The sequence below is a fragment of the Erpetoichthys calabaricus genome, chromosome 5 (genome assembly GCF_900747795.2).
Source record: "Erpetoichthys calabaricus chromosome 5, fErpCal1.3, whole genome shotgun sequence".
NCBI classification, from domain to species: domain Eukaryota; kingdom Metazoa; phylum Chordata; class Cladistia; order Polypteriformes; family Polypteridae; genus Erpetoichthys; species Erpetoichthys calabaricus.
This window is the reverse complement of record NC_041398.2, coordinates 218876210-218888284: the sequence shown is the minus strand read 5'-3', so window position 1 is coordinate 218888284 and position 12075 is coordinate 218876210. Positions and strand designations below refer to the sequence as shown.

General features: G+C 35.0%; 1 protein-coding gene across 3 annotated transcripts in view; it reads right to left on the bottom strand.

The window, feature by feature from the left end:
• Positions 1 to 349: 349 nt before the first annotated feature.
• LOC114652254 (cingulin-like protein 1) overlaps positions 350 to 12075 on the bottom strand; it is a 245084-nt gene continuing 233358 nt past the window's right edge. For all 3 annotated transcript variants that reach the window (XM_028802551.2, XM_051928013.1, XM_051928012.1), the window contains 6 exons: positions 10784 to 10873; positions 10279 to 10362; positions 8933 to 9051; positions 6471 to 6579; positions 4794 to 4957; positions 350 to 2187 (listed from right to left, as the gene is read on the bottom strand). In XM_028802551.2, coding sequence (XP_028658384.2) covers positions 2070 to 2187; positions 4794 to 4957; positions 6471 to 6579; positions 8933 to 9051; positions 10279 to 10362; positions 10784 to 10873 — 684 coding nt within the window. In that variant the 3' untranslated portion in view covers positions 350 to 2069. The remainder of the gene's footprint in view (positions 2188 to 4793; positions 4958 to 6470; positions 6580 to 8932; positions 9052 to 10278; positions 10363 to 10783; positions 10874 to 12075) is intronic.

The following is a 12075-nucleotide window of genomic DNA, read 5'->3' as shown; positions in this document are numbered from 1 at the left end:
TTAAGTTTAGTATTGTAACATCCATCCATTCAGTTTCTGGCACAATCTGAAACTAGCCTGGATTGGCACATTCATCCATGTACACACATTCAGTCGTTCTGGGAAAAAAAATAATTAAACTGGACAACTATGCAAATTCAACACATGCAGTGAGTGGGTCAGGAATTGAACTCGGGTCCCTGGAGCTGTGAGACAGAAGTGCTCGCCACTGTGCCATCTCTGTTAAGGTACTGCAAGTAAGAAATAAGCAACCCTTAATATGCAGTTGTATAGTCATTTTCAGTCAGATCAACATCATTGTAAACTTTTTTTGTTTTGTTGTAATGAACAAAATACTATATCACCAAAGTTGTCTAAAAATATACACATTTATTATTATGTACAGAAAATAACAGAACAGTAAGAAAAGGCCATTCTTGTTTTGAAAGTCCCCTGAATCTATAACAAACATTTTATGTCATGCAATACAAAAATCCACTATTAAAATTCCAACACAACCAATATACACCTAAAACGTTATCATTTAAAGACTTAGAATGCATCTAAGGTTGTTTGTTATATACTTGTGCCATTAATGGATAATGTTTCCTCCTAAGGGAAAAAAATGGTGCAAATTACACTTTGGAGTGCTTTGAAAGTAACAACTTAATTCCAGTATTTAAACAGTTGTTTAGACAGTTTGTGAAGGTATAATTTGCATACGAGCAGCAGCTTAATTCAGTTCAACATAAAGCGATCTGTGTTAAAGCTGAAACAAGCAAGATATGCAACCAGTGACTGGGGGGCCCACTTATTTGTCAACTGGGAAAAACAGTTTTGACAAAAGTAGAACTTCATGAAATAAACATAGCAAACGTTGAGCAATATTTATTTACATTGCATTAACACCTCCTCTATGATGTGATAATCAAACTAAAAAAATGCATGCGGCTTAACTACATATTTTTTTCCCATTTTTGCATAAACATTTGATTTTTCTCAGTGAGCCAGAGAGTAAAGCTGTAAGAACAAAACAAGTAAGATGAAAAGCACTTGCACAACAGCAGAGAATCACGGGACAAATATTCAGTGTGGGACTCAAAGGTGCAAAATCAGAGTGAATACAAATTGAGCTCTTTTGTCTTCTATACAACCAATTACTGTAAGTCTCTCAATTTAAATTGTACATTAGGCTGTGTCAAAGACAAATTAAAACATTGTTGTTACACCGATCATGCCAGGAGTCTAGGTATCTGCATTCATGTCTCTCTCCTTCTCAGATTCATGGATAATCTTTGCTATTGCACAACCAGGGTAATGACATGAAGGAATGCGTTAACAAGACACTAGCCTTCAACAAATTGCTTAGATATTAAAAATAAAAAAGTTACATAAGGCTATGTTACATGGTTTAAACAAATATTTCAAAAGACAAGTTACAAAGCTGATAAACTGTCACCATGAACATCATATACAGGCTCCAGGGATTTTTTAATTTTCCAGAATCATGAGGACATATAGATGACAAGTGGGATCAATCATTGCACCGTATGTACTCTACTAGGTAGAACTAACGCTTCACGAGTGTGTGAAAGTCCAACATTGCTTTTTGTTTAACAGTTTCTCTGAGAAAACTGGAAGAAGTGTTATAGACATTGATCTCACTATTGTTTTCTAAAAATCTATAAAAAAAAAAAAAGAGGTGGCAGTGTAATTTATTATTATTGATGGTGCAAGCAATTATGTTTTGCACCTACTAGATAATTCTAGAAAATATGCTTTTAAATATTAAACAGACCAAAGAAACATTTTTGCAACATTTAATGCAGTACAATAGCCATGCTAGGATGATAATAAAAACAGCTTATATCTGACTTGCCACTGCACCTCTATAAAGATGCCCACTACACAAAGTCGCCTGTGTAATAGGACTGTTTGGCTAGCTTACCAGCTTGTACTTTAAAATGTAAACACCCTGAGCTAATATCAAAATATATATTATCTGATAAATGAAGAAAATACTATATACCCCAATCATATCATACAGCTTTATTTTCTTTGATATTTTTCTTGCTGGTCCAAATACTCTATTAACCTTTCTGTTTCTCTTCTTGGTTCTCATCATCATCACCATCATCATAATCATCAATAATCACCCTCCTGTTCAGTGTCTCTGTTGAACTCCTTGTATAGTAACTTTCTTTCCGCCTAAATGGAGGGTAAGAGAATAATCACAGTTAGAACTGGGCAGTTTTATAAATGTAAATATCCTATAAATCCTGAATGTACATATTAAATGTGTGTGTACACAATTTGTAAAAAACACTAATGTAGGATTTTGTTTAAATGTATTGGTGTAAAATAACAATGTTATATCTTGAGTTAAGATGTGAAAACTAAAACTTTTCTGAGTTAAGAACACTGGCTATGGCTTGCAGGGTTAAGGGAGCATATAAGCTGAGCAGGCTAAATCGCTCATTATTCAGTTCTGTGACTAGGCTGGTTGCAGGCTTGGGTGTAGCAGTAGAATGACCTGCAGCAAATGTAACACACCTCTGATATAATATTGCTAGACAGCACTATATTTGTGCTAAGCACTACATTACAGTGACTTACGGCAAGTGGGCAGCCAGCTAAAAACAATACAAATTGACAACATCATTATTTTGTCTTGCCTACTGAGGTAACCATGAAGGCCAAATACTGAACCAGGAAGCAATTGCATGCAAGGCATAGTCACTTAGGAGTGTTTTGTGCTAGTGGAGTGCTTTAGAATAGATTCAAATCTGACCTGAATGAGCTGCATGAACTTGACCCCAGTGAAAGGGACTAGATCAATCGAATTTGAATCAACAGGACCGTATCAACATGAAACTGATGACTAGACCAGATCATATCAGATCCAACGGTCATCAACCTATACCTGATATACCAGAGCAGATCAAACTTAAAGGAAAACCCACCCAAATAGAACATTTACCTTATATGTCACTTACCCCACGCAATTTAAGAAAAATGTTACTCTCATGCTTTTGTGCAGAACGGAGATAACAAAGTTTGTGATATAATATAAATCTATGGTGGCCAATGCTGAACAGCAGCAAACATTATCAAAAAGTTCATGAAAAAATCTCATATTATTTGTGCTGCATAATCGATTTGTCAAGTCATCCAGTAGTATCCTCATAACGTCCCAAATACAAAAATATTGACTAAAACATTTTTAAATAAATGACTTCTAGTAAACACCCATTTATAAAAACTTGAATGTGCTCAGATGCTGTCGTGCATTTTAACTGAGCCCCTGCCTCAGTTGTTGGTCAGATGTCCATCCTAGTAACAGCTTTTGTATTAGCTAACATTGTGCTTCACATGGAAAAGTGAGTGAAAACATTACCAGAAAGAGAATTTGCCTTTTAATTGTGCATATCTGAAATGCTTCAAGAATCTAAAGGTAAATTCAACCCGTGCAGTTTCACAGCCTTCCACTAAAGAATGCCAAGGCTCTCCAGGTGTGGCTCACCGCTATGAATATAAATGTGACAACGTGAGGCAGGCCTACAATTCAAATATTCATTTGCATCTGAGCCCATTCCAGTTTAGTTCACAAGAGTGTTTATAAAAGTGGTTTATTAACATTATTTTAGTAAAAATGCTTTTGTTTGGATGTTTTAAGTATACAACTGGACAATTTTATTGTGGATTTATGCAACATGAGTAATGTGAGATTTTTTCATGGATGTTTTTGATATTATTTGCTGTTGTCAAGTTGGCCACTATAAATGCTGGTTATTTCAGAAATAGGCACGAAAACATTAAAGTAAGAATTTGAACTACATGAGGTAAGTAACATATAAAACAAATATAGTGGTGACTTAAACTTTGAACTATTCTAACTTTGAATGTTCTATAGTTCATACACTAAATTAGAGAGAAATTTGATCCAGAGTTTGAATGATGCTTTTACATTCGAGCTGCGCGTGAAGTGAAAAAAGTGCAGCAACAGATGGAACTTACACAGCGAGCGTAACCATCATCTGTTGTGTGTCCAAGTCATCTCTCGCTCTCACTAGAAAGCATCTCTAGTGTTACACTCATTTGTTTTCAATGCTCTTTTTCAGCTTGTTTTTGGTGTGTTTGGTACAGTAAATGCAAATTTTTACAGTATTTATTTTATTTATTGTCTTCATGTTTTAATCTATTATTTAGGGCTTTTAATTTATTTTTACCTTAAATTATGTGTATTTTCTGTTTAAGGTTATAAAAATGGGTATTGTCTAGGGTCTTGGAACGTATTATGAGGGATGTTCAGAAAGTTTCTGCGAAACTAAGAATTTCAAAAGCAAATTACATCACTTTTCTAAATAGTCACCTTTATTTGCGAGGCAATTTTTCCAGCATTGTACTAACTTTTTAATGCCCAATTACTACTCCTCCTCCTTTTTGAACATCTGTTGTAATTCACTTTCTACTATTTCTAATGGGGAAAACTGATTCAGACTTTGACCGATTCAGAGTTCAAATGGGCTTCAAATTAAGTTCCAAGTACAAGGCACCACAGTATAATTTTTGGGTGGAGTACTCCATTAAACAAAAGAGAATGCAACCAAATCATTCTCAAACTGATGAACCAGACCAGATCAACCCAGTGCAATGTTAGTAAATATATATTGTTTTAATATACTGTATATTGTACATATTTGAATGCATTCCCATCAGTAATACACATAATGCATTCCCATCAATACGCAGCTACATGAAGAAGACCTAATCAGCCTGAACCCATACATTCCACTTGCATGTACACAACTCACTTCAACTGATGCTGCAGGTCACCAAGCTGTCTTTGAAGAAGCCTATTAGACTCCTTCTGGTCTTCCAGCTCTCTCTGATTTTGTCGTTGTAAAACATCACGGCGGCCTATCTCTTCCTCTGCGTCATTCAGCTGCCTCTTCAGGTTTTTTATTTTCTGCATCAGCTGCAAAAAATATAAAGCACACACTGCCAATCAATTGCCAGTAGAATTACTTGAAGTACATCAAGAAAATATTCACAATGAGCATTTTGATTGAAAACATTTCTCTGGTAAGATGACGCACTGGAACAAAATAAAGGAATAAAGTGACTCAGTTGGTTAGTAGTACACATTTATGTCTGAATATCCATTTAAAGAAATAACATAAAACAGCTGTGAACATTCAAAATGAACAGAGTTGTTCAATTTATAACACATTTGTAACACTAATGATGTTGTAAGAAATGCTGTTCAGATATATCTTACATCTGCAATAACATAACTGGCAATTAAACAGTGACTTAATATAATTCTGTATGCTTATTATACCATTCAGAACAATATCGTCAACAAATCGGAGGTGGCCAGCACATATCTTTTTCCATATTTAGAACATTTAGATGTGTACATCTACGAAAATATACTCAACATGAAACACATTGTAGACAAATCTATACAGAAAATAATTAATACTTTATATGCATATAAAATATATACAATTTTGGCTTTGATTTGAACAATTTTTTTAAAAATAAAATCTTTATTGAAAGGCGCAAAAAAACTAACATCTTTGAGAAATTTGAAAAATTAGTTAATAAATTGATACACTTTTCCATTTAGGATGTTAAAAATGTGATAAGAAGGAGCCGGAACTCACAAAATGCAGATGTGATAGACTTGTGGCCGGCATGCTTAACTAATGAGCTAAAGAAACCAAGCTCAAGACTTGACGGTAGAAACCTTTCTTAAACAAATGAGTAAACATGCTGTTAATTGAATAAAGGCATAAAATACAACACTGATGAAAAAAGATTTTTTAACAGAACGACTCAGTGGGTCACTGGACTAGACAACGACGGGCCTTCATGGAGCTTTAGGGTGATTACATCTGACTCACTGAGATTATGGAAATGGAACCTACGACTGAAAATTGCTGGAAAAGTCATCTAATGTGACGTGGCCTTTAGAGTGACTGGTGTCTCGGAACTGGGCTGATGTGAGTGGTTGTGCCCTTTTAAGGACTGGCACCCAAATCTAAGGTTAATGTCTACAATTTATTCAGTGCAATCAGGATGGGCTCTGATCCTCCATGATTCTGTGGTAGAAGAAGCAAATTCAGAAAAAGGAGGTATACGAGATTTGATAACTAAGGACTATTTTAGGTTCAAAACGTGTTTGTTTTCTGTTTTTAACTTTAGGTAATTTGTCTTTTTACCAATACTAAAAATAATAATATATTATAAATCACCAGTAATAAATACAGTGCAGTATCACAGTAATATACTATGTGAAATACGTGGATAAAGTGTCTAGTGATGGATAAAGTACCAGTTATTACAGAGTCTGCCATCACATACATGCAACAATTCAGTAAAGGATTTTATAGTTTTAAATTTCTAGGTAGAATTTTTCAAACAACAGAATAAATGAAAAACACTTAAAACTGTATACATTTAGTCACTTTGCCTGCTCCTACCTGGTCTTTGTTTTCTTCTGAATGCCGATGCTCTTCTTCCAACTGTTCAGATAGCTCTTTAACTTTACGTTCCATCTTCTGAAGTGAGGATGTCAGTATGATCTTATTCCTATAAAATAAAGGGTAATTTTTCTAATACTGTCTACCATGGTGATAATACATCCTTCCCTTGTTTGAAGTTGTTCTTTCCAGCATCAATCCTGCATACACTAGCCTCCATTATGTGTGGCATATTCTACCATTATGTCATGCTACTGAAACAGATGTGAAACACTTTCAGAATCTGCATTTTCCACTACAGGGATGCATAGATCCAGAGTCTATCTCAAAAGCACTGAGAACTAGGCTGAATAACAACAATAAATTATATTTCCATCCCACTTGCACATACAGTCTCTTCACACTTGCTCACACTTAATCAATTTAGAGTCATAAATGAACCTAACAAAATATTTTTTGGCAGATGGAGACCACCAACGTATGCAGAGATTGACTTGTAAACCCCAAACACAAGACACTCCAACTGGGAATCAAACTAAGTGAGATGCTATAAGGTTACAAGCAAGAACACCAATAGGACCCGTTTTATGTATTTTTTTAAGTGAACAATATGATTAGATAGTGCTTCACTGTGGAAAATTACATATGAAGTATATTGTAAGAACCATCACTGCTGAATGGTGACCTCATCAGCTCAACCATGAAGCAGAAATACAAGTGACTTAGTCTGCTGAGCACAAGGACCAGACCAGCAGCCTGAACAGTCGCAATGGCTGCACTTCAATTTATGGTTCTAATGTTACTGCACCAATCCAACATTATTAGTTCCTTTCTTAACTGTACATCATTCTGTTGGTGGCAGTCAAGACCAGTGTTCAGACTATGTAAATGGGTCTGTTCTCTGTTATGGTTCCTGTGAAGGATTTGCACTCCATTCAGGGTTGGTTTCTGCTGTTGCCAGAATAGACTCTGGCTCTCTGTGAAACTGAATTGGATTAAATGGGTCTGAAAATGTTATGTACATGTGGTAACAATTGTACTGTAGCTCTGAACTTGTAACCCATGTTAGTCTGTGTTGTGCTCATAGCCTTTTACCTGACAATAACATCCAAGTCACTACTAAAGGAACACTGAATAACATTCAGTTTTATTTATTTATGTCTCCAGTTATATTGTGCTGTAACTGTTTACATTTTGTGTTACAGCACCCATATGTTTTAGGTGTGTAAGTATGAATAACATTTGCATTTTTCCTTTGACATAGAGCAGTCAAATCAGCAAAAGCACCTTGCAGTGGTGCTCACCATAGAAATGGTGCTCAGTATAATTTGGTGCCATCTGAATTCATCATGCACCTTGTGGTTCAATAGCTTCACGAAGATCAAAAAGGCTGCAGGTCAGCTACTTTGGAAACTGTTGATAAAGTGAAACGTAATGTTTGAAGCTGACCTGGAAATTGGTTCATGCATTTCTCCTGATATAAGTATCAGTATTTTTCTACACACTGCAAGTCATTAATGTTTTTATCTTACCAAGAATGAAATATTAAACTGGCTGCTTGAGACCTCTTCCTTATTACAGTTTTGTATGGTTCTGAAAAAAGAAGCACTAATGTGGAGGGCAGTCAGGGCTAAATTTATAGTGTGCTCTACTTGTAAAGGCATTAACAGAAAGCAGTCTTGCTTTATTATGATTTGAGTTTATATTGTCTGATTATTAAAAAAATAAGTAAATGGTTTACAACAGTAGTTCTCAAGTTCAGTCCTTGTGCCCAATCATGGTTGCATGTTTCTGCTCTAACCAGACTTACAATCAGTGAGTTGCTTTTAACTCTAAATGATCTCTTTGTTCAGTTGGTTGCTCTTTTCATTGTACATTCAGAAAATCATCATAGTGAGAGATTTATATTTCTAAGAAATGTAGAAATATTCAGATTTTTGCCTTAGTTGCAAATGCTCTTGTTTAACATTTCCTATTTATTTTTCCACGTGGAGCTTAAATAACCAAAACACAAGGACAAGAAGAATGAAAATCATTATGATGGTAATGAAAATTTTAACAAGATAAAAAAACACTAAATTATCCCAAGGTAACATACATAAACATTTTATACATTTCAGTAAACAAATTAGCAAACCAGTTTGGTCATTTCTGGATTTGCCCCCAGAACTGAAAACTGGGAAGTAACAACTTTCTTAATTACGGTCACAGAGTCCAAAAAAAACTGAAGTTGGTTGGGATGAAAACCTGCAGTCACAGGTGGATGGAACCGGAGAACCACTGCTGTACAGTATTCACGATACACCATTTACATCAAACAATGACTACTAAATACTGTAAATGGTAAAGTCAGCTACTGTAACAGAATGTCCGCTATAAGACATACTAAAAAATATCTATTTGTGCAATTAATTACTTGTAATAGTTTGAATAACAATTTTGAGTCATTTAAAAACACTTACCTCTCCTCTGCTCTTAGAGTGCTCTCCAGCTCTTTGGCCCTCATTTCACTTTTTGAAAGAATGTCTTCCTCAACATGAGAGCTCCTGAGATCCCTTAATTCTGAAACAAGATCTTTATTCTGAAATAATTAAAAGACAAATGCTGGTCGTTTTAGTTTATATTTTTCAATAGAATGCTTTAAGATTAGATTATAGGTTTTCTAACTTTTTAAAATTATTCTTTTGTTAATTTTAACATACAGCCCAAATGCATTTGTCACCTATATTAATAGGTGTAGAGAAATCACTTCATTTTCTGAAACTCTTGTTTTTCAATTCATATAAAGATCAGGAAATAAGCTGGAAGGAGGGCCTTGAACTTGCACTGACACAGACAAGTGTCCCACACTACAGTAAATCTTCCACTACACTACCATTCTACTAACAGGAACAAGTTATTGGCATCACAAAGTCATTCGTTCATCTAATTTTTATGCAGAATTGTAGGAAGTCAGTGACTATTCCAAACATATTAACCTTAAAGCAGAAATGAACCCTAGATAGGAAACCAGTCCCATCACAGGACACACTCACGTATTCACACCATCACACTCTTTCTGGGATGATTTAAAGTAGGAAGTCTACCTAGCCTGTATATTTATGGGAAGTAAAAGGAAACCACAACTTACAGAAAAACCCACATAAACACACTGAGAGAACATGGATACTTTAGGCTGTAACTTCAACACCTGAACCTGGATTTCTTAGAAAATACTGCTCATTTTAAGTAAAATTATAAACCTTTAATGGTGCAAGATGCATAACTTTGTGTAATCAGCAATATTAAGTAAGATGTGATTTAGTGGATTATTTTGATATTACTACAATAACATTATTTACATATGAAAATTAGTGTGCGATGTACTTTTATGAATTACTCTGTATTATTAATGTTCATGTTTCAAAGTGTCAAAAAATAACTAAAGACAAAGATGTAATTCAGTTTAAAGTCGCAAACAATTTTTATGATAAAAACACACACGCCACATAGTATTAAGAGAGAATGATATAAAACTGGAAAAAGTAACATTTTACAATGAAATGTTAGTGAATTATTTAGATATCATTAAAGTACAGCAATACTTGCTGCATTTTGTACATCTTCAAATTCAGTAACCCAAAGTAACATCAATAGCTCTCACTGGCTGTTTGTCCTTGTGATTCAGTTAGTGCCTTTGTGTATGTATAAGTACTGTAAGTATATGATAATCTTTATATGGTATGGTGTTCACCATTGAAAAGCATTATATATAATGACATTGTTTGCTTATGCCCAGAGGTATGAAATATAATATGTAAAGATATACCTGTCTTTCAAGCATTGAATTTTCGCTTTCTAGTTGCTCCCTTGCTTCCCGTTCCTGAATTAGTTTGATCTGCAGCTGTTCCAGCTGAAAAATATATTACATAACCATTTTCAAGTTTGTACATGTTCATTTACATTGCATCAAACGACTACTCTACATGTTTATCTGTGGAAATTTCAAGAGGCTTTTCATAAGAATAATTCACTGCAGAAAAATACTGGAAAGCTACTTAAGAATACAAAACAGAGATGCGTACTATATTAATACTTTCTGAAAGTAGAAAAGCTTTTTAAACAAAGTATAAAAATATTGGTCAAGGCAAAATGAATGGCTGACTCCATCACAAATCTCTTTTCTGAGCATTTAGATTGTGACAAACGAATTTTTGTTTTCTGTTCAGATTCTCATTGCATAGAGAATGCTGAAACAGAGTGAAAATACTCAGTCATAAGGAGAAGAAAACATGTGTTTCTATAGTGCCATGGCAAAGAAGTTGCAACAATACCTGCTCAGAGCTTCTTTTGAATTTTGCTGCCAAACGTTGCTCATTGTCATGGAGCTCTTCCAAATCACTTTCAAGATCTAGTATTTTTTCCTATGATGGAGGGAAATAAGAAGTTACACCAAAGAAAATATGAATAGCAAAATAAAGTAAACATAAAAAGATGGAATAATTAAAATACAGGGATTGACAGAAATCAGATATTTTCAGATCTGATATATTCACAGACGTATGGAGTTCCTGCTTTATGCTTCAAGATATTTAATGTAAATGATTCCAGCAAAAATACAGTATGTATTTGTAGGACCTTGAAAACAACAGAAAAGAATATTATATACTAGACAAAAAGCCCGTTTCAACAACGTAAGATGAAACAGGCACGAGTTTGTGTCAGTAGTGTATGAAGAACAAATGATAAGTAAGAAATAAATAAGAAAGTGATGTAAGTAATGATAATTAACTAAGAGGTTTGGGATATGTATGACTTTATCACGGCAAAAAATACTGTACACTTAAAAAAGACATGCTATCTATGACAACGTTTTTTGTTTGTATACTGGAGGCCTGTCAGTATGCAACTAAAGTTGTAAAATCTCTCTGTAGACTACATTTTTTGTGAAGACACTCTCACTGTTTGATAGTAATTTCTCTTGATGTGGCCCATCTTTAACTTGCACCTTCACATCACTCGCCCACTGAAAGTACTTAATAATAATATGTTCTTACGTATTATTTTAAGTGTGAGGGTTGGCTGTGATCGGGGCTAATATCCTACGCCTGGGCGGAAGGATTTGGGATTTCAGAATAATAATCCAGAAATGCGTAGGCTATATCTGCCGCCTGCCACGATGAAGCAAATTTTCTCCTTAGAGGCTTAGAGGCTCCTTTGTATAAGTTGGAAGTTAGACAAACTTTGAAATGTTTAAGTCATGAATGTACCTGTTGAAGACAGTTGTATAATGCGTAGGCTAAATCTGCCGCCTGCCGCGATGTTGGGGTTGGATGCGCAGAAGGCGACTGCGCATTCGGCTTCGGACGGAAGTTTGTCGGATGAAGCAAATTTTCTCTTTGGAGGCATTTGTATAAGTTGGAAGTGAGACGAACTTTGAAATGTTTAAGTCATGAATGTACCTATTGAAGACAGTTGTATAATGCGTAGGCTAAATCCGCCGACCTGCCGCGATGTTAGGGTTGGATTTCGGTCTCTTAAGGTTTTTTGGGCAGCGGCGCAGAAGACAACTGCGCATTCGGCTTCGGACGGACATGAGTGAGTGAGTGAGTGAGGAGGCAGGCGA